This window comes from Xiphophorus couchianus, chromosome 6 (assembly GCF_001444195.1).
Source record: "Xiphophorus couchianus chromosome 6, X_couchianus-1.0, whole genome shotgun sequence".
Lineage (NCBI taxonomy): Eukaryota > Metazoa > Chordata > Actinopteri > Cyprinodontiformes > Poeciliidae > Xiphophorus > Xiphophorus couchianus.
In genome coordinates, this window is record NC_040233.1 from 18,051,879 (window position 1) to 18,075,631 (window position 23,753).

General features: G+C 35.0%; 2 protein-coding genes across 2 annotated transcripts in view; one reads left to right on the plus strand and one right to left on the minus strand.

The window, feature by feature from the left end:
- Positions 1–466: 466 nt before the first annotated feature.
- On the plus strand, positions 467–5,043 carry myl13 (myosin, light chain 13). Its single transcript, XM_028021372.1, has 5 exons — positions 467–650; positions 2,340–2,367; positions 2,756–2,905; positions 4,147–4,320; positions 4,406–5,043. The coding sequence occupies exons 1-5, from the start codon at positions 543–545 to the stop codon at positions 4,510–4,512; spliced, it is 567 nt and encodes a 188-aa protein (XP_027877173.1). The 5' UTR covers positions 467–542; the 3' UTR covers positions 4,513–5,043.
- Positions 5,044–12,631: 7,588 nt separating this feature from the next.
- Positions 12,632–23,753, minus strand: part of crhr2 (corticotropin releasing hormone receptor 2) — a 46,628-nt gene continuing 35,506 nt past the window's right edge. The window contains exons 7-12 of the mRNA XM_028021371.1: positions 21,974–22,034; positions 21,771–21,843; positions 19,882–19,967; positions 16,873–17,008; positions 16,417–16,458; positions 12,632–13,294 (exon numbers count right to left, since the gene is read on the minus strand). Coding sequence (XP_027877172.1) covers positions 13,154–13,294; positions 16,417–16,458; positions 16,873–17,008; positions 19,882–19,967; positions 21,771–21,843; positions 21,974–22,034 — 539 coding nt within the window. The 3' untranslated portion in view covers positions 12,632–13,153. The remainder of the gene's footprint in view (positions 13,295–16,416; positions 16,459–16,872; positions 17,009–19,881; positions 19,968–21,770; positions 21,844–21,973; positions 22,035–23,753) is intronic.

The following is a 23,753-nucleotide window of genomic DNA, read 5'->3' on the forward strand; positions in this document are numbered from 1 at the left end:
TTATCATAAAGACTTGTGAATAACTCTCTCTCACTTGAAAGCTTTAATGGTAATCAGGAATAATTGCCATTCATCATGCTTCATTGTGGGTGAAGGAACTTTTAAAAACAGTTCTTTCCACTTGTGTTCAACAATTATCGTTTTCTTCATCCCCTCCTCGCTAATAACTGCCACACTTCATCGAACAAGGTCAGCGGTTGAAGACTGGTGAATATGCATGAGGTCTCACTTCTGCTGATTAAAATAGCCTGTTTAATAGAAGGTTGTTGTCCTGGGATTTTAGCTAATGTAGTTTTCCATTCGCACACACACACACCCACACACCCCGACAGACACACTCAGAGAACAACAAACCTTTGTCTTAAATAGAACCACAAAGCCATATCCTTTTATAGTCCTCTCCCTGTTGTTTGCAGCCTGGTTGGGCACAGAGGGGGTGGTGGAGGTGACACCTGTGTCCAGAACATAAAGGGAGGCCCTAATCACCCACCCCTGCCTGCAGTGTCCAGCATTTTGTTGCACAGTCCTGAGTGCTTGTAGAAATGGCCCCCAAGAAGAAGGAAGAGCCAAAGCCTGCTGCACCAGCGGCCCCTAAGCCCCAAGAACCGGAGCGCCCAAAGACTCCTGAATTTGACCCAGCAACAGTAACGGTAAAACATTTTAAATTAGAAATGCAAAAATGATTTGATGATTTAGCATAGAATCACATTGTTCTATTTAGACATAATAATGTTTTCGGTTGACTTCATTCTTTTTTGATGAACATCAGAGACCCCAAGTGATCTAAACTTGGCACTGCAAGCCCAACATTTTACTGCAGCTAATTATCCTTAGCTCTCTCATTCCCCATCTTTGTAGAATATCTCGTAAATTACAAACACACAAAACCAAATGGGATATTTTATTGAAGGAAGCTGTAAGCCTGTCTCAGTATTAGGTACAGATGCAAACTAACTGGTGCTTTAAACATCATGGAAAATATACTTTATGCTGACTTGGCCCCTTTCTGAGAGGATGAATGTTGTTTTAGGTCGAGCGAGCCGCCATGTTACAATAGAGTGTGGTTAAAGCCACAAAATATGACTTTTTTTCTTATTTCTGCAAATAGCAGACCACCCACACTATTTGTTACAGGGAAACAAGGGTGGAAAACTGGTAAGAAAGAAAAATATAGATAATTATAGCCATCTTGTTCTATCTTAAAACATGCTTAGATAAGGTTTGGGTGTTTTTTCTCTTAGCTTGTCGGAGACTTTGTGGTTTGAGGTTTTGTAGAAATCCAGACATTAAACATAGACTTGATGAATCAAACTGAGGGTCAACATGTACAAACACTCTCTTTATAAATGAATATCTCATTGAAATTGTAGTCCATTCTCAAGCTGAAAAAAACAAAAAAGGAAAAAAAGAATAGTTTCAATTATTTATTTTTTTCTAAAGCGTGCTATTTCTTTTTTTACTTGGGCATTTTAAATATATTGCTTTCTCTTTATTAAAATAAAGTGCACCTAAAAATAAACTTCAACAAAGTCCACAGTAGCATATAGAGTTCAAGTGGTAACAAAAGGCTGATCCAAGGTCACTTATAAACTATGAACTGCTGAAACAATGGACGCCTCCTGCCTCACAGGATGGTGACGTTTAAGTTTGTCTCGTTCTGCATTTTGAACCACAGTTTTTAATTTTATTGTATATCTTTATTGATTTTTAGACTTTGAGAAACAACAAGTTAGTTTAGACACTGAAAGGTTAATAAAGCAGATTAAAAATGTAGAACAGTTTTTTATAAAGTCCGATATTCTAATGTTATTTTTATTTGATTTGATTGTTTTATATCAGGAAGGTCTTTTTTTCAAATGAATGTGCTGTCATGATCTTATTATTGAAATGTCTGTAATATAGAGTGAGATTTAAAAAAATATATATAATAATGTCACACATAATTCTGAAATAAAATATGGTTTATTATTTTGGCAGAAAAAAAAACAAATGTGGAATATTGAGCAGAAATAAGTGTTCTTTTTATGTCATTTTATCTCTTTTACATTTTAGTCAATTGAAAATACTCGCCAAATGCACCTAAAATAAGCTGGGATGAATCCCGCATTATAGTGCAGAGTTAATATGTCAAAAGATGGAGGAATTAAATCCAAGGTCACTTAAAACCTTTGGATTATAATCAAGAAAGGTAACCTCAACTGCTTTTCAAAATAGAAGAAAGAAAAGAGACTGCTTAATTATCCCCAAGTTTGTGTATTTTTATTTTCAATTAACTTTTTATTTGCTGCTCTGAATGATTAGTGTCTTCTAATTGCTCTGTTTGGTTTGTCTTTTCCCAGCTGGAATTTACACCAGAACAACTTGAGGGTGAGGCTTTAGAGAGCTGCTGCTTTTCCCTTTGTGTTGCATGGGCTTGGGGTTATTTATAGAGAGAATAAATGGTTGCACTCACAGCATAGTTCTCAATGTGTGAGAAACATTTTGCAACAGCTGGTGTTTCACCAGATCAAACATATGTTATTTATTTTTTTAAAGAATTATTTCCTATTCAAGTCAGTGTCCTCTGAAACATGTGACGTGCATGCCAGTCAAAGCAGAGCGGAACCCTTCAGGGAAGCTGCAGCGCTTCCTTTTATCTGAGGAATGCCATTATAGATAATTACTTCTGAAAGATCTGCACATGCCCTCAGATGACACAGAAATGAGCAAAAAAAAAAAATTCAGAAGGAATGTTAGCTATTCTTTTTGTTCACAGACTTCAAAGATGCTTTCCAGCTGTTTGACCGAACACCAACCAGTGAGATGAAAATAACTTACGCGCAGTGTGGTGACCTGATCAGGGCTTTGGGCCAGAATCCCACCAATGTGGAGATCATGTATGTCCTTGGAAAGCCCAAAGCTGAAGGTTGGTTGTATGACAATTTTAGTCATTCTTTTTTTTTTTTTTATATCACATTGAGGGCAGCCATCTGTTTTTTTTTCTTACATCTATTAGCTACTTTCTAAATATTTAATGTTGAGAATTCATCCAGTCTCATTGGTGATTAAAGTGAAACAGTCAGTGACTTATCAAAAACTGAAATTGATCTGAAGCATTAATTACACCCTCTCACTGAATAAAATAATTACAATTGTGTTGATAAAAATGTAAATAAAGAATAAACAAGTAAACAGTAGTCAGTTATTGATCAATGTCTTTTTTGTCAAATTAAAAAAAATACACTGAGGAAAACAGTTCATAGTACTGTGTATCATGTTTGTTGACTCAGAGTTACAATTCATCAGGAGCTCTTTCCTATGAGAATTAAACTGACCTAAGCCCTTACAATTATCAAGTATCTGTAAGTGCCAGAATATTGGCCATAAAACATAATCAAATATTGTCTATTCTGGGTGAAATTAAGCTTTTTACTTCCTGAGAACCCCTTACTTACCCACCTTAGTGTTTCTCCTGGTTACACAATGAGTCTCTTCTGCTCCAGCAGTTGTTCTGTCCACCTGGAGGTCATTCATAAAAGGGGATGTGAGGTGATCCTCTCCTGGTACTGGCTTTTAGGCATCCAGGATCTTTAACTTTGGATTCAGAACTCAGTGACCTGTTAAAGAAACCAGCTGATGATGAACATGTCAAAAGTGCAGGAAAATAAAGCAGCATAAAATGCAAAACAAACATTTTTTGCAACAACAACTCTTGGGTTCATCTGGTCATCTAAAGTGAACAGAAAAATCTCTGTCCATGAAAGATTCAAATTAAAGGTTAGATCACAATACAACATCGCCCAAAACCTTCGTTCTCAGTAGTTCCCAAGTGTGGGGTGCGCCCCCTATGGGGGGCGCCGCGACATTACAGGGGAGGCAGAGGGGGGCGGTATAGATGAATGAAAAAGAAAAAAGAAAACAGTTACACAAAAGTGTTTCACTGTGAAGATGGTTTGTAGTGTGTTTTGTTGAAACCTGAAGTGTGAAATAAACTTCAGTGGAGTTTGAAAACAAAATATGTGTATAGGTTTATGTCTGGTTGAACAATGTGTGTGTCCAGTTGATTTTTTTTTTTTTTGGGGGGGCGGGGGGGCATTTTATTGTAATCAATAGGGGGAGGCCAGAAAATTTTTGGGAACCACTGTTCTTTCTTAATACTTTCAACAGATATGCAGACCAAGATGCTTGACTTTGACCAGTTCCTTCCAATTTACCAACACATCTGCAAAGCCAAGGACCGTGGAACGTTTGAAGACTTTGTTGAGGGTTTGAGGGTGTTTGACAAGGAGGGAAATGGTACAGTGATGGGCGCTGAGCTCAGACACGTGCTGGCAACCCTTGGTGAGTGGAATTGTCTTAGTTAGCAGATTTCATAACACGCTGGTAACAATGATGCACACTGAGCTGACAGTGTCGCTGCTTTCAGGTGAGAAGATGAGGGAGGATGAAGTGGAGCAGCTGATGCAAAACCAAGAAGATGCTAATGGCTGTATAAATTATGAAGCTTTCGTAAAGTACATCATGGCATCATAAAATAGCCCTTTGAGCCTTAATGTGATTTTGGTGCTACATCTGAAGATACATAAAAAGCCAATTGGAATAAGAAAAAAAGTCATTTTCTTCACTGCTAAGCAAGGATTTTGTCAAAGGAATCTACATGTCTGTCAAATCCACTTTGAACAATTTTCATTTGCATGTGTTATGAAAGACAAATTCATAAATGCTTTATCTCATTTTCTAAGTCTCATCAGGCTGATGTGGTGCCTCTCTGTACATTTGTCAGATCATGGTGCATAAATATATTTGTTTCATTGTGTTATGTGTTTCAGAAGAATCCTTTGCAGCTTTTTGCACTGTTTTGACAGGACAGGCTATTGCTTTTAAAAATGAGAAATATTAAAAGATTACCCAAAAAACTGCTTATATGTTAGGATTTCTTAAGTGTCACAGGGAAATTAATTATCCTAAAATTAGTTAATTAATGAATGCCTGTACACAAAGTAAAAATTACAAATAGAAATGTTCTTAGCAAATCTGGTATTACATTAAAAAATATCATCATCATCATCCAAAGGGCAACATTTTATTAATTATCCAAAGGATAGGTCGTGGACTCCCCTTTGCAGCCAGCAGAGGGAGGTGTTGATCAACATTTCTTTATAAAGCAGCATGATTACTTTGATATATTTTGAAGAAATATTTTTAAAACTATTTTTAAAAGTCTAACCTGATCGAAGATCAAAATGAGGCCCTGTGATTAGCACAGTGATTTTTATTTTACTTAAGACAGTGTTAAAGTTTTTTGTTTTTTCAGAATGCTTTGCATTAGCAGCTTCTCACAATAGTTTCATCTTCTTCTTAAACTCCTTCAAAACTCTAGTTTTGTTTAGTTTCACATTCCTTTAATTTGCAGAAATGATCAGCAATTCATATTTGAAATCTAAAGTTGCTGAACTTTTAATAAACCAATTTGACAAGAAAAACTGGATCAATTAATCATAATGGGCATCTACTAGCTTTCTTCCAATTTTTTTGCAGTGGTTGTGTAAAATGTAGAAACAGTGAATGGGCACAGATGAAGTCTTGCTTTTCCAATTAGTCTGTGTTTTATTCATAAGGGTTTAACTGCAGTACTTTAATTTTTTGTCTATGGGATTATAAATAGGATTTTTGGGGAAGCCTCTGTCTACACTGCCAATAAGCAAGCACACACTCTTATTCCTATCCTATTTCTTTCATTTTCACTAAATGTAGATGTTTCAGCTGACATCTAAGCTGTGACCTATGAGACATTTCCTACCTGCTAGTTCACATTAAATCACTGCGTACACGCAGGTTCATGCTACACTGAGGTAGACAATCCTCAATGTTTTGGCTGGTGTTTGATTCCTGACTTGAATTCTCTGCCCACTTTTTTGTCAAGATAATATTAAGTAAAGCAGAATGATTCCTTAACATTGTTTAAAGCAAAAAAGATATATAAACTAGGTGGAGTTACTATTTTTACCACCAAACTCCACCTATACCGGCAATGTGTTATGTTTTTTACATGCCACCTACTTTGATCTGCTGTTTCTCACTCTATTTTACACTTTTCTTTGCGCATCAGCTGTCTTCTCTGTGAAACAAGGTCAAATTTCCAAAACAAGATTCTAGAGAAAAACACAGAACAGGAAAAAAAAATATGTATATGATGTTAACAAGCAGGTGAGAGGACAAAGTAAAAGCCAAAACAGAACACTGAGGGTCTAATCAGGAACTGATGAGTGGGAGGGAAGTTCAGAGAAGATGGACTTGCATGGTGATGAGTACGTAGATGATCCACAGCTGTGTGGAGTCAGTCTGCCAAGAATCCAGAGCTCCACCTACAGAGAGAGGAAGTGGTGACCAGGGGACACTGTCATAAATAAATATGGAAAGCGGAAAAAGAAACAAGACAGGAAAGACCACGTACTGAAGGAAAGTACATATTTCTTCAGCTATGATACTGTAAACTTGCAGCTAGTTTCAATTCTTTTATTATTTAAAGACTGTTTTGCATTCTTTTGGGAGTAAGCTTGGCAAAAATACATAGTGGATATAAGTATAATACAAGTCCCCGGCTGAATGGTGAGATTTTGTGTGACATAGCAAAATAAAACTGGCTTGAATCATTTTTTAAAATATACGCATTTTTATGTGTAAAATTTAAGATTTTACACATAACTGTGAAAAAAACTTTCATTGACACTTTCATGAACCACCTTTTGATTTCATGTTAGCATTCAGCTTTTTTAAATGTTAGTATTCAGCTTTTTTGCGTTCTGTTAGCAATCCAAATCACCTCAACTGGTAATTTTAGATCACTTAGTCTTCAAAGTATAGGTTAATTTAATTTTCTCCCTGTGATGCCATTCTGTTGTTGAAACATAAAACCTTCTTAACGATATCCCTCAAGTTTTTGGTTCAAAACTGAATGGTGTTTATAATTTATTATGATTTCTTAATGAATCATGAAAAAATCATAACTTTTAAACTTGAGTTGAGGTGACATAAACTCTAGTTCTTAAGGGCTACAATTCCATTAACTTTTACATAGACATGTCTCTGGTTCAACACATCTGACTTGAGTAATTGCTTTATTAGCAGAACTCTAGAGCTTGACTGCTAAAGGGACAATTTAGCCAGTTCATTCAGGTGTTTGGAACCAGGGATGTGTGCAAAGGTTTCAAGAACCTGGCCTTAAAGGACTTTACTGTGAGATCTCTGGTCTTGTTCCAAGTGAGAATAAGTCCACCCATAGCTAATTCCAGTCCCCATCAAATTGCACTGTGGGTTTGCTCTTCTTTTGGTAATGATCAGTGTTGCTTTTGCATCCGACCTAACTATTGCACTTATTATCCAAAAGTCTGGTTGCTTCAGCCCATAAACATATTCACCTACAAAATTCTGAGCGACTGTAGCCAGATCTGGAGGGTTTTTTTGGCAGAAAATATTCCTGTCTTTCTTCCATCCATGCATTGCGGCTTTAGATTACTCACTCTAAACATTTTAATCCACAGACTTGATTTTTTATGCATTTATTTTTTGGTTATATTTGTTTACTGTTTTGTGATAGAGATATCTCATAAAGCTCATATGTGAAACTATGATGGACAATAAAAGGCATGAAATTTGTATACTGCTGTTTTCAGCAGCAATATCTGACCTTAGTGTCTTTAGATTCCTCCAGGGAAACAGATTCATTCTCCCCAATGTAAATCCTGTCTAATAGATTCTGGAAGAAAACCAATTTTCATTTGGGCTTTTGCTCTTGTTCATTATTATGGTCAAAATGTAGCCTGTGACTTACAGCCTAACACCGTTTCTTCAAACTCAATATATGCATTTATCTGTCAGTTCAGTTTTCAGGAGAAATCTGGGTGATAGATATTTACGTTTATCTATCACCCAGTAAATAAACAAGCACAGCAACGATTTCTTTTGTTTAAATCTGGTCAGTTTTGAACCTCATCAGATACATCCACCTCAGTTTTGTTGCCATTTTAGAGCCCAAACTGTAATATGTTCAGAGAAGGTCATAACTGTTCAAATGCAACTTACATAAATGTGATGCAATTTAGGTTAGTTAGTTAACAGTAAAGGAAAGCCTGACATCTAATGTTCCTCTTTCATTATGCTGGCAACTATCAAGAGTATTAGTTGATTCAACAAGCATTCATTACAGCATATTAGAGTCTTATCTCTTTGTCTGAGGGTGCATGGCTAGATGAGTCCTGAGGGTTGCTGACGAGGGCTGTAGTTTCTGCTCCATTTCACTCGAGCCTGAAATGTATAAAACTACATCTAGCAAGCGTTGTCTCCTATGCCATCTTTTTTCATCACTAGTTTAAAATGATTACATTTCAATGAATAATTATTTACAGTGTTTACATATCATAAAACATGTAAAGTAGATTTTTTCCTCTCTACCAGAAGAGAGGAAGAATTTGTATGTGAGCAGTAAAAAAAAACAAAAAAAAAAACAGCTGAATTTATTCCTGTGGAAAAGCAAATGAGAAATATCAGTGCAATTTCTGGAAATGTCAGATTACTTAGCATTATTGGGCATAGGCCTGTCTGAGATGCTCAGCTATATCCTTGTGTAAGAATAACACTATCCCATCAGTATTTACATTTTCACACAATTTTTTAAAACAAAAAAGGGATAATATGAGCCAAGAGGTTTTGCATATCAGAAAAGCAACAATTATTCCAACTAGTGTTAAAATATCAAAATCACATTATCTAAAACATGTATTTACATGGATTTTGATGTTGGTTCGTTTGAACTAAACTAAAAATACATTATTAATTCCAAAGAAATTTCAAAAATCCAAGATCCATTAAATAAGATATAGTTAAGTCCTAAATTACTCATATCCATGGCAGAGATATTCTCAACTGGAATAAAAGTAATGTCATGAAGTGCCAGAGTCCTGAAAAGAATCTGAGATGATGGAAGAAAGACTTGGAGTTCATCACCAAGGGTAAATCATCAAAATACTATTGCTGAAACACGCTGGAAAGGATGGCATTTTCTAGGCACATAGTGCCATTTTTTAACACAATCAAGTAACTATATATATATGTGCGTGGGGGGGGTGTCCATGTGTGTGTGTGTGTGTAACATAATGTTACAGAACCCCCCTTCCCCCCTTTAAAATCAGCTAGAACATTTGTTGTAATATCAAAAAATATTCTTCTATTGCATGTTGTGAAAGATAAGAATCAGTTGAAATGTGTATGTTGTTCAGACATGAGTAAAAATCAATGGCACAATAACACAGAATATTTTATTTTAACCAATAGAGACAACTTCCTTTTCACAAAAATACATTTCTTGTTTTGTAAGGCAGTATGGGTGGTTTCCTTAAAATCTACAGATCTGACATCTGGCTTTGTTGCTTACACTTCATGAGAGATTGATGTAAAAAAAATCATGTTAAAAACAGATTCATTAACTATAGTCCACTGACAACAATATAAATATGTAGACAATAAAAACTGTAAGTTAGTAAACAAAGGTTGTCTCTTTGGTGAGTTTAAATAAATGTTTTTTATAAGATTATTTCACATTTTTACAATAGTAGCATCATGTAGTCCTTTTAACTTTATCCAACCTGTAGGAATCTTGAAAAGATGTGCTGTACTACAGCTTCACATGCCGTGACTCTGAAGTGAAGCAGATATAATATTTACAACAAATCAGTCTGGGGTAGATAGTTACTACACAGAACAGTGTAGTTCTGTTCTACTACACCAGTGTAGTAGAACAGAACAGCAATAAGAAATTTGCTTTAGTTTAACACAAGTTTACAAAGTGAACAATGAAAAGCACATTTTTACATAAACAGATGGTTACATATTTTATGTTTTATACAAGCCATTTAAACACAGTTTTTGAAAAAAGAGTTTTTGGTCAAACTTTTACCAAACCCTACAATGTATACTCCAGAAAGTATCGTGTCTCTCAATAAATTAGAACATTATCAAAAAGTTATTTGATTTCACCAATCTATTCCAAAAAAGATAGAACTACATAGCTTTATCACACTTTGATGTACTTCAAGTGTTAATTTTTACTGATTATCCCTTACAGGTAATGAAAGCCCAGTTTCTCCAAAATTCTTATTAGATACCACTAATTAAAAATAATTTGAGAGCATGTTATCTTATAGTATAATCTTATGGCTCATATAAATTCATCTTAAAGCCTTCACATTTACTAACAGGACTGCTGAAATGACAGTTGTCCAGTAACAGGTCACTAACATCTTCCTCAGTGAGAGAAAGTCAGAAAAGATCTTTGCTAAATAGGCAGGCTCTTCACAAAGTGATTTATTCAAGTATTTTAATGGAAAGTTTATTGGAAAGAAAAAGTGTGGTGGCTATTCTAATTGCAAATGTTGCATTTCATTTGGAAACCAATGCTTCAGAGACTTCAGAACAAATGGAGAGACAGAATAAAAGTTGATTGAGATGCAGTCAGTGATTTGGGGAGCTCTTTAATCTATTGCTGTTGGTCTATTATCTAAAGTCAGCAGGACCTTACATATAGCAATTTTAGAGCACTTCATGCTTTCCTATTCTGACAAGCCTTGTGGAGATGCTGAGTTTCTTTCAAAGACAGAAGTGACCACAGTAATAATCATAATATCTCTGTGCTTGATATGACAAGCAAACTGGTTTGACCTAAATCCCAAAAACAACCTATAGAATATTGTCTAGAAGAAAATGAGAAACAGCAGACCGTCAATCCAGAGGAGATACGCTCTAATTCAATGCAAAAGCAAACCTCGATGAAGTAATGAATTCACATATTATAGTGGACAAAGTTTTTGGTCAGTCAACATGTCTATATGAAATAAAATATATTTTGGTCTTCAGTTTTCTGAGAAACTGAAATGTGGGTTTTCACTAGCAATAAACCATAATAATCAAAACAAACAAAAAATAAATACTATAAATAAAAAAAATGTCTATTTAATTTGTATTGTAAATAACTTCAGCTGATATTCTAATGTACTGAGATACACATGTATAAATTTTGTTATTTAACTGACGCACTGTGTGGCATCAAAATGACAGAAAACTGCTAAGAGTTTATTTGGAGTATTAACAGAAATTCAAAAATTAATACACTTATTTTTGAAAATCTATTTTCAACAACTCTAGAGAATTATGCAGATGATCTGATGAGTCAGGCTTAAACATCATCAGCATTTTAGATCATCAATAAAATACATGCTTTTTATTTTTGTAATCTCTTCCAAAAAAGCCAATAATTCTCATCCTCTTTTAATCCCTCAGCAAAAAGTTTTTTGGGCAAATACCAAAGCAGACACATGGCTGTTTCCATGACTTTGTGGGATAAGCCTTGTGAGACGTAAAAGCTGGCATTACATTGAGAGAATACGCTGACCTGACCGAAGCACGTCTTTAGGGATGTGACTGGTTCCCTCTCCATCAGGCTTCCCTTCTTCAGCAGCAAAAGCTTAGTTGTGACACTGATTATGAGAAAGCCACGAGGATTTCATAAAGCCAAAAAGAATTTAATCTGCTTTCACTTCACATGCATGATAAATCCGTGCACAACACTTTGCGCGCTATATGCAAATATTGCATAAATGGCTAAGAATCACTTTCACTTCTTAAAATAATAACTATAATCTTTGATTTGCTTGTCTGGACTCGAGATTTAACTTGGGATTGGGGAACCAGTGGCATCAAACATGTCCTGAAGTAGACTCTTCTTTCTGTCGGTACCCTCTTGTTTGTTTTTGCACACAGCAGAAATAAGTACGGTGGCCGACTACGGTGGCCGACAGGTGCAAATGCGCAGCAAAAGAGAAAACATGCAAACAAACAAAAAACACGCGCACAAATTAAATGCGGCAAGCAAAAAGCGAATGAAATGCAGCAAACAAAAAGAGAGACGCAAACAAAAAAGAAAACACCCCCGAATGAAATGCAGCAAACAAAAAGTGTTGAAAACGGAAGTGCTCCAGACCACTAGGGGGAGTCAAAGAAAATAGTATTCATTTCTATGGGACCAGATGCAAGATTCAGAGAAAGAAATTTGAAAGAAAGTAAAGGTACGTATAACTATATTTCTTTTCAGATACGCCGTCTTTTATAATATTATAGAATAACAGAATAATTTATGGGTAGCGTGATAGACTTTGTGTCAGTCATACCGTTCTGGGCTCGGTCTCGACTCTTTGACTCCCCCTAGTGGTCTGGAGCACTTCCGTTTTCAACACTTTTTGTTTGCTGCATTTCATTCGGGGGTGTCTTCTTTTTTGTTTGCGTCTCACTTTTTGTTTGCTGCATTTCATTCGGGGGTGTCTTCTTTTTTGTTTGCGTCTCTCTTTTTGTTTGCTGCATTTTATTCGCTTTTTGCTTGCCGCATTTAATTTGTGCGCGTGTTTTTTGTTTGTTTGCATGTTTTCTCTTTTGCTGCGCATTTGCACCTGTCGGCCACCGTAAATAAGAGTGCTGGGAGCAAATAACCAGGAGAGGTGAAAGTGAAATTCTGTGAACAAATGCCCTGATAACATGTAAAGCAGAACAGAATAAGACAAAACTTTTTCCTTTTTACCACCTCCATTCAAAATAACTGTTTTTTGGGTTTTTTTAAGTTAGGTTTCTGATCATATTTAAGACAAATGGTTGTTTTGGCAGACAAGTGGCTGCATTGTGGTCAATTACAGTTCAAGTTTTATTGATTGCACTCTTTCAGCATAATGAGAGTGTCCTGTCTATGAGTGTATGAGTTGCAGATTCTGCTAAATTCTTGTCCTCCCATAAATAACCACTAAGCAGCTATTTGACAGAAATAAAAAGCATAGCAAGACCTACTTTGTTGGTGAATGGTGACTTGTCTTTGCTGCAAAACACTCTTCAAAGAATGTCAAATCCTGTACTTTACACACTGTACATTTCCATAAAACAATGCATCTTCTAACAAACTAATTTATGAGCATTTGAAACCTCAGCAGTAAAAAGGAGTGTCTTGTTGACTTAGACACACAACACTAAGCAGTTTACTGTGAAGTACTTAGCCTAATTTGGAATGCTGGACCAAAATCATGAAGGCTGTTCTGTGTTCTGTGGATGAGCATGTCAGAAGGGATAAAGTTTATTCCCACGCTCACAAAGCTGTGGTCTGTTTGATGCTGTGAAAGCTAATCCTGGTCGGCGATGTGGGGATGGACATGGCTCTTGCCACTCGCACTCGAAGAGCATGGTTATCCTGCCAACGGTGCCACCGTTTCCTCACTGCAGAACGGACCTGAAATGTTGAGCAAAATCAGCAGATTATAGAGACAGTATATATCTTCCTTGCATAAAATGTAAACCGCTGACTTATGAACCTGAAACACATTTAAGGCTAAACTGAACTTCACTATATTGTAAAAGAGGATCTAATTGGTACATGCAATTCAGGTTGAATGTGTAAGTGAATTTGAATTTGTCTGTAAGACTGGATTGATTATATTACATATTTTTTAATGAAAATTGCATCTTGTTGTCTTGCAAAGTGCCTTGACATGAGATTTGCTGTGATTTTACATAAGCAGCAATTTCCTTTTCAAGTGGCATGGACAAAAAAAACTGAAGATTGAAGTTGAAGGTTTTAAAAAAAGCAGACAACTGCAGCTAAGGCATCATGTTATCCTGTTTATCAACATTCTTACCAACATTTCAGATATAGGATGAAACATCTTTAAATAAGTAAATATAAATATGATAACATAAGAAGGCTAAATTCAAGACCATTTTTCTGCTCTTTAGATACAGTATACCAAATTGCAAACAATATGCTATTGTTTTATAAAATGCAATAAATGCTGTATTATTCAACCTTTTCCATGTTTCCAGCTTCAAAAACTCTACTATAGTTAATGCACAATATTTTGTCAATTGAATTTGTGGTTTTTGCTTTGAGCTTAAGCCTTTTCACTATTTACAATTAGTTTTACATTTGAGGAGTAACTGTCTTGCTGTCGCTCTTTGTCTGTTTCATGTGACCTGCTATGTTGAACTTTCATATCCACAGCTCTCAGAGTTCAGGTAGAATAATTGTCCTTAAGTTTTCTAACATTAAAAAAGACTTTCTGCAGCAGAAAAACAAACTTCCATTAGATGTCAGAAGTTTAATGAAATGTAAATTTAATTAACTTTACTGAAGTCAGATTTTACTTCTGGATCAGACAAGGTTTACTTTTAAATGACTTAGACTGGTTCTCTGGACAAGGTTTTGATTCAATTAGGATAACGCCTCCAAATAATAGTTTTTTCAGACTATGTTCTTTGTTTATTGATTCATCCTTCCATCCATTGTTTATATGTGTGGGGAGAATGATCTACATCACTAGAGGAGAAGCTTAGTCATACCACTCCAAAAGGAACGCATTCAGGGGTGTACGGGGTGTTAGACAAAGCCTGCCCCAAAATAATGTCTCCCAAGCTTATCCTGAATAATTTTAATCTTAACAGAAAAACCTTAGACCGTGATGTGCATGGTCTTTCTCTATGGAATTTAAGATATCAATGCATGACATAGCAAAGTATGTTCGCAGCAGCATCTTTGGTGCCTGTGGTCCCATCTGCCTTTAAATCATTGAAATTTTCCTCTTGTGTATCTCAGAACTGATCCTTCACCTTTCTAATTATAAACTTTGCTCAAGTCAAATTCTTGCATGGAACTCCAGCTCAAGGGAGAATCACGGTTATTTCATAGTTTTCTCATTTCTCAATAGTCACTCCAAAATATATCACACCAAACTACATGTTTCTTCTTCATGTTTTTGGAAACATGAAGAAGAAACGTCTTCATGTTATTTTTCTCACAGTGTGACATTGCTATTATTTATAAAAAAGGAAATGACCAGATTTTTTTTAAAAGTGAAGAACTGGTTCATTTCAGTCTCCACAATTTGGTAGAAATTAATAAAATAGCAAGCTGACTTTGAATTCTCACATTGTACAAAATTAGATGTTAATATTCCTAAGCTTTTCAATGTGCAGTGCACAAATATAAATATAATCACAAATATAATCAACTTTTAGTTCCAGGTAGATTGATCAAATAGAACTGCATCAAGCTACAAATTGCAGACCTTTGGTGTGGTTCATGACAGAACTGTATTACAAAATAATTGACCCAGAATAACATCAAATTACAAATGCTACATGTAAGACTTTTGAGAGTAACAACTTATTTAAAGACTAATTTTTAACTAGCAAATGCAAGAAAAATGGAATTCACTGCCTGTCTCCTGTACAAATAAAATCAGACTTTTGGCTGTAAATCCTATTAGCTACCAAAATCTGTAAAAGATTGGATCAGGAACTTAGCCAAACCAAACACGCTCTGCTTTGACTGGCAGTCTGGGTATCAGTGACAAACAATCATAATCAGACTCAAAAAAGATAAAATCTAGCAACAATCAATACACGACTCCATATTATCTCTATAAAATTGAGAATTAGCAGACGGAGACAGTGAGCTTCAGCTGTTCCTAATCTTTCAGTTTCCAACTTCTCTTATGAACAAACAGAAGTGGTGTTGACCTTGTTATCTAACTGTTGTCCAGAGGGAAAACATGTAGATTTATCAAATTGTCCAACATTTTTGTTTGTATTAACTTTTGCAGAGAACTCTGAAAACAAAAAATTATTTTTATTTATACCACAGTGAAAAATAAATCTACATAAATAATAATAATAATAATAATAATAATAATAATAATAATAATAATAATAAAGCAAGAATAACATAAATTGGTACATAAAATATTTCCCTTAACAGTTTGTCACCAAGTGTTAGAAAACATTGATATATAGGAATAGTTTTTTAGCATGATATTACATAAAGTAAATCTTGTAGAAAATGCTAAACTAAATTAATTTGAGTATAAAATAAGCAATTACTTGCCTTTGTAACTTTACATTTTAACATTTTAAAGCAAACAAAAGTTTCCAGCTTTAGATTTAAAAGTATTTTATTACATTTTATTTGAATTCCACTGTGTGTGCAAAAAGAGATCTTTAGAAGCATTTAAAACTTCAAGCAAGCCCTAAAGACTGGACTTTTTCTTTAATGGAAGAGGGAACCAAAGTATCTGGTTTTGATTACTGTCAGACAACTACTGGCATTCTGTGAATTTGCCTTTATTTTTAATCAGATGCTAATTGCAGCACTTGAAGCACTTTCCTGAAAATTTCATTGTGTGGCTCAGTCTAGTTCTTAACATATATTCTGGCTTAAGATGCTTCTGTCAGATTAAGTTTTAACACATTTAGAAAAAAAATATTAAAATATTTGAGGAGACATATATGGAACTTATTAGGACTATGAATCAAAACCCACGGTGATTAATGTTTTTCCATTAGACATCAATGACTTACCTCTCCATTTAGAAAGCAGTAAAAGACTGACACAAAGAATCCCTGTAGAATAAGACAAATTATCAGCAGAAGTAAAATATAGGACCATATCTTTTCAAATGCTATAAGACACAATTCACATAAAAAAGTTATTACCATTATACTCCAGAAAAAATATGATTCACCAGCCCTCCTTCCATTTATTCATAGATAAAAAAAAAATAATACACTAATAAAAGGAATAGCTACAGAGCAGAAATCAAGCCCACATGGGCCGGCTAATCTTGACATGTGAGAGTACAGAACATAAGGCAGGAGGGAAACAGACTGTCTAAGCACAGCCAGAATGCTAGATCAAATTATCATCCCACCAGAAAACTCGAAAGCAGATCAAATAAATGATGCAACTCTGGCAAAAAAAACAAAAACACTGACAGTTGTCCACTGTTGTAGTGTGTGAAAGAAAATCATTCTCACCTGGAAAGCCTGTAAAAAGGAGTTAAAATAGATGAAAACAATTTGAGAGATGTCATCCTCCCCCGGATTGACAAAAAACAGCATGTAGGTGATCCCCAGCAGAGGTAACAAGACGAGTGTAGCTTTCACAGCTTTTCTGCAAAGACAAGGAATTAACATGAGCAACAGCTTCTTTATTTTTTACTTACAGAAATATCTTACTCTGGGAATCATATGACATTGTGCAGAAAAAAAAAAACACTTCTCCATCACAGTATCAACTCACAAGATAGTCAGAGATTGTGTCTATCTCTGAAAGCCTTTGAAAGCCAATGACCACTTTTCAATAAGTGACTTTTAAACAGCTCCTTCCAAGACCACAAACATGATTCTTTGAATATTCCTTATTTTGTGATGAGGGCAAATTTTATTGCATTTTATTTGTATTTGGTGAGACACCAATGCAAAATAAAGTTAAAGGAGAACAATGTTTGTTTTTTTTATATACAAATTTGAAAGGTATGCTGTCCATTTGTATTCATTGCCCATGAGTCCATACTTAGTGCAATCACCTTTTACTAGTATTACACCAGAATGTTTCTGTGGTACATCTCTACCAGTTTTGCAAATCTGGAAACTGAAACTTGTACCCAAGTATCTTTAATAATTGCTCAGGCTCAGACAGACTGGATGCAGTGATGGGAAGTTCAGCACTTTTAATTGAATAAATCTTTTTGCATTCAGTGTTTTTATGAGATGCCTCATACTTGCCTAATTTTATGTATTTATTCTGTTGAAATGTTAAAGCATCAATTATTACTTTTGTGTAATATTTTAATCAAACTTTTAATTGTTATTAAACACAAAAATAAATTAACAAGTCTGTGTTATTTGCTTTGCAGACAAATCTACCAAACATAACCTTCATAATCATACATTTTTGTTAATTTATATTATACTGCAGCCAGATGTTGCTTTGTTTATGGGTGTCAGTTATATTTATGAGTTTTTTTATGTACTTTCCTCCTCATCATTGACTGAGAGAACAGAAAGATTCTCCACCTGACTGTCACGTCTGTTCACCTTTCTGTTTTCACATAGTGGTATGGTCACATATGGTTGGCCTTGTGACAAAGTGGTTGGCCACTTTGTCACAATAAGTGAAGGTAAGGTAAATATTTTGCGTACCAATTTATGTTCTGCTGTAAGCAGAGCAGAACCACTGAGAGTGAGAGCTGAGCAGAAAAAGGCAAAAAAGATTCGAGTCAGTTTTCACTTGAAAAGCTCTTCTGATTCTGGCTCTTCATATTGCTGTACCATCTACTTATCTCTCCTGGGTTGTTTGACTTTTTGGTATTTGAATTTTAATCATTTGTTTATCCGTGTCCTGACTTAGTTATGTTTTGTTTTATTTTTAAATTCTGAAAACCACTTATGTTTTTTGTTTCACTTCACAACTATGACCTACTTAGTGTTGATCTGTTCCATGTAATCCAATTAAAATATATTGAAGGTTGTGATTGCACCAAGCCAAAATGAATAAATGGTGCTGCATATCTTTCCTTAATAGTAGAAAACAAATCAATAGGTCAGAAAAATGTAAATTAATTTACAGTCTATCACAACTATATAACTTTCTTTCAGCAGCAAACAAACAATGCTCCACTGTAAGATGCTTTTATGTAAACTTTTTAAACAAAACAAAATAAAAATGTAGTGATATGATTGTCAATAACAGATGACTGACATTTATATCAAACCTAACGTTTATTTCTGATAAACACTAGAAACAAATGTAAATTCAGATTGGAAACAATTAGGATATGACATTTAACAGAAAACATGTTATGCAGATTATGCTTTACATATTGCTATACCATCTGCTTATCTCTTCAAAGCTCACAAAAACAAACTCCTGTCACAGCCAGCCTCAAAACCTTGAATTTGAATATAAATAGTCTGAGCTGGGATGCCACAAACACTTTGTTTTCTTCAACATATTCCCATGGGAAGTCAAAAAAAATGTACACTGATAGCAGCTGTTGAAAACAAGCTTTGCTGTTTTAGCAATCAGGCACATAAGAGATTTTCCACTTTTTTCTAGTGGTTAATGGTGGGACTAAATAAAAGAGCATTTTGCAAAAAGCACTGTAATTACCCCAACCTCACTCTGATATGGGACTTAAGTATGACAGACACATCTAATCCAAAACCTTTCTACTGTGTTCACAGCATTAAATCCAAACCCGATGCCTACCATTGGTTTTTCGTAAGGTGACTGAACCATGACAACACAGCTGCAAACACAGAAGGCAAGGAGATGAAGTGGGAACAATTATTATGGCAGATTAATTTGATCTTAGCTGTAAAATGACAGAATTTCTAGCAGCAATTATTAGATGGTAAGATGACAATATTTTTATTTTCAAATAAAGCGTATCAATTCAATTTCCTGAGGGAGTCTTCCCAAAGGATCAATAAAGTACAAGTCTAAGTCTAAGTCTAATGAGGAAAATTTTTGTTTGTAACCCTTGGCCTTCGATTATTGGACACAGTGAAGGGTTTTGACATGGGCAGGGTGACACTCGCTAGGGGCAAAATGAAACATAAATCTAACAATGGATAAAAAGGCAAGTCAGTTTGTCTCTTAGGATGTTTCTCTTAAGTATTTGTCTTACTGATCAATGTGAATGGGCATCAGTTTTTTCAGAAACATCAGCAGACCTGAAGGCAAGTTTGCCGTGCAGCTATCACTGTATGATGTGTTCATGTATTAATTTGCAAGTAGAGAAGATAATTAGGATCTGATGATTTGGAGTTTTAATTCCAGGTGTCAACACTTGCAGTTTATAAATAAATAACCCATATTGTGTTCTAGTGCACAGTCTGAGCAGAGTCATATTTATGATGTATACCACAAACTGTATTTCAGACCCAAAAATAACTCTGGAGTTTTTTGGGTTTTTTTACATAAAGCCGAAGAAGTAAAAAGCGTGACAATCGACACAAGCATACACAAAACTTTCTTACCTGTACTGAATTGTTTCTGATGTGGTTGAAGCTCTCAGTTTGGTCATGAGAATCCGTACTATGTTGAAGAGGAAAACAAAGTTTATCTAGCAAAAAGGGAGAAGAAAACATAGTTGAGCTCTGTGGTAATGACCTGGCGTGAAGAACAGAGAAGACAATTATCTGGTGAGAACAGACAGCTCAGTGAGCTGTTGGTAAGCTTACTGCACTGTCTGTAAGCTGTGAGAGCACAGAACAGCCCAAGTCAAAGCACAACTCAAAGCAAAGCAGGGAGGAACACAATGTATCAGAGGATCCAAGGTAGTTACAATAATAATGCATAATTGTATGGGGTGGTATAAAACTGTCCCATGCACAAAAAGTCTTTTTTCTTTTTTTGGAAATAGTAAGATTCAATTTATAGATCCAAAATCTGGATGCCATACAGGAATAGCTTTTGTTTCACATTTTTATTCACAGGTCTATTTTTGAAACATCTCACTTTTGTGTTTAAACTAGTGCCAAAAAAATATGAAGCCATAAAACCGAAGTCACAGTCAGCTGTTATGTTGTTTTCCAATGCAGGCATTTTATGATGTGTTTATCTGGTTTAAAAAAAAAGAGAAAAAACTTTCAACCTATGGCTTCTCCTATAAAAAGGCTCTACCACACATAGAAGACGATTTAGTGTCTTGAAGAGCATGGTCCTGAACCATGTCTGTGCTTTCTATGACGGCAGAAAGCACAGAGTTTGTTTTCTGGCCAAAATTCACTTTCTAACAGGAATGTATAAAATTGCTGTACATGCAAGCAATAAACAAACTGCAGCTGAGAGCGAAGACTTCCGCACAGTTTATGCAACAACACAACACTTACAAATGAAGTGAGTATACAGTCAGACTATTGTTTGTGAGCATAATGTTTGTTGGGTAACAAAGTGCTTTATTTTGTTATGTTAATTGTTTTGATGTGTCTTCTGTCTACTTTCCTCCTAAATATTTAACATAAATTAGCTGTGGGCAATATGTTTGTCTCCATGTGGCAGGAAAATAAGCCCACTAAAGAAAGGAAACGATTGAGCACAGATCCTGTCTGAGGATTTTAACTTCCCGCCTACTACCACATGAGTAGGTCTGGCTCAATGTGACTTTTTAGGGTCAAACAACATCCCATGAGAAACCTGACTTCAGATCGAATTGTAAATTTTAAGTGGCGAGACAATGTCCTCAAAATAACATGTCACCAACTACTTAGTGCAATTAAACTGTCATGAGTAAAACGCTGACTGATATGAGGAGAAATGCAGACTTACAAAAATCACAGTATTGCTGCTCAGTATAAAATATTCTTGTGTCAGTCGCTTGTAGGATAACAGATGAATGTCTATGGACATTAGAATAACAGAGCTGTTCAGAACTGTGGCAGAAATTGTATTTGTATAAATATTTCCAGACTTTTAGTTTTACCACATATAATTATTTTGTTGCAAATAATCATTCATCACTGTGGTGAATATTGGTTGACTTTGCTCTTCAAAGAGCACTTTAATAATCACCTGTTTGTTAGGTCTACATGGCATAATATTCACCCACATTTTTTCAGACTTGCTGTCCTATTTTGATATATAATCAAACAAAACATCACTTGAACCCTGGTTAGAGCTTCTTTCATTACTATCTTCTTCATAGATCATCAGTCTACTGCAACATTCTCTGCTGGGTTCTCAAGTGATTTGGGTTTGTTTTTCCACTTAATTTGCAACTTTCAGTGTGAAAATAGGTAAAACTCTGGTAAGCCATCCCAAACAAAGCTCACAATAAAAAGGTGTTAAAAAAGTGCTGATGGTATTGAATTTTTTCTAGTGCAAAGAGTAAATCTGAAACATGTTGAAGATTCTTGCAGCTACTGACCAGAAGCACAAGAATAATTGGTCCCTGATAAATGTAGTCCATATATTTCCCAGGCTCTTTACCAAACCAGCATCTGTTGAAAGTAAAAAATACATAGAAAAATGAAGAAATGTACATTTAAACAATCTGAAACAAATTTAGATGAAAAAAATGCATCAATCTTTCCTTTCTTTGTCATGTTAATGCAAACAAAAAATACTTACTTTTCATTTTCATAATACAATTTTCCGATAGCCCACGCCACAATTATTGGACACGGAATGCCTGGAATGCAGACAGGAAAGGTGATCCAAGTTACATATTTTGTTTTAACAGTATATTTGCACTTGTTCATTTTAAAAGTCCTCTTCTGACTTTTGAAGTAATAATCTCCATTAATCTCAAACAGTAGCAGAGAAAAAACTAGGTCAGAATAATCAGCTAATGGTGATATTAAAGAAAAACCAATACGACAAAAACATCTACCCATTATCCTTCTCTGAAAGGGTTTCACCTAAACTGCACTTTACAGCTAAAGACACTCGACAGACATAAACCACATCATGGGAGCCAAAACTAATTTCCTCAAACTGATGATGGATCCAAAGCGTAAGGAAAACACTGAGGATTCTTTGACACAGTAAATATCTAAGAAAGATTTCTGTTATAAAACTGTCATATGCTTTAAACTTTCCAATATTAAGTTTGACTCCTAACTATTTGAAATGGTAAGCAAATAAAACATTTAAACAAATCTGTCAAGTGTCACATGAGTTGAACTTTAAATGTTCATTAAATATTCTATGCCATGCACATCAAAGTTTCTTCAACTGAGCTTAAACTTGAACAGTTATTTAAATTGATTTTCTCTTGAAAGAGAAAAAAAGTTTTTTCATTACAACAAAGTTGTTTAGTTAACAATGGACTCAAATAAATCATGGATTTGGTTTGAATAATCTATTCATTGTTTACTAGACAATATGTTGTAAAAGTTTCTGCACTCCTTAAACTTTTGACTCAAAAGTGCCAAAATAATTGGGATTTTACAGAATAAAAAGTAGTACATAGATGAGACAAAGGAAAAAAAATACTGAAATGGCTCTGCCAGCTTTCCATGTATGGAGACCTACTGTACATGTTTTCCCATTCTCCTACGAAAAACAACTCAAATTGGAGTGATTGGAGAACATGTGAACATGAGCTGTGGACTCTTACCAGAGATTCTCTATTGTATAAGTCAGGACGTTGACTGAGACATTCTTGTATGTCTATTGATGCACCAGCTTGGGGTACATGTATCCTGCTGGAAGGTGAACCTTTGCTCAAATCTCAAGTGTCTTCCAAGGACGCTAAAAGGGTTTCTTCCAGTATTGACCTGATTTCAATTCAAACCATTTCCCCAAAAGTTCTGATTAGCTGTGTTGTTCCTAAAAAGCATCCCTATAGAATTACACTGCCACTGTTTGCTTTCTTCCTTACATGGCTTGTGACCCCTTAAAGGTGAGGTCTGTGGAGTGATTGATTTATAGTTTTCATGTTGACACATCTGAGGATCTTTATTCAGTTACTAATTAAGACAGTTGGTGGCTCCAGAATTTATTTGGAGGTCTTGGGTATTGTTTATCAGTATGTTGAGAACAGTTAATTGCCACACTTGTGTTTTTTTTTTTTGTTTTTTTTTTATAAATGCTGAAAACCACAAATCATCTGCTTTACTGTTATAAATTTTGACAAGATATGTAGTTGCATGTGACAAACTGTGAAATAATTCCAGGAATTTAAATGCTTTTGTAAGGTACTCTAAGAAACCATCTATGTTGAACAACATTAACTGTTCCAAAAGTAGAAATAAATTAAATCAAAAATTACCTGGAAACTTAAGATCTACCGTCCCTCCCCCAAGTACGGCTAAATGACTATTTCTGTCTTGGTTCCCTTATTTCCCATTTGACAGTTGAAGTGTGAACAACTCTACTCGCTTGAGTGTTGAGGCAGAAATAAGAG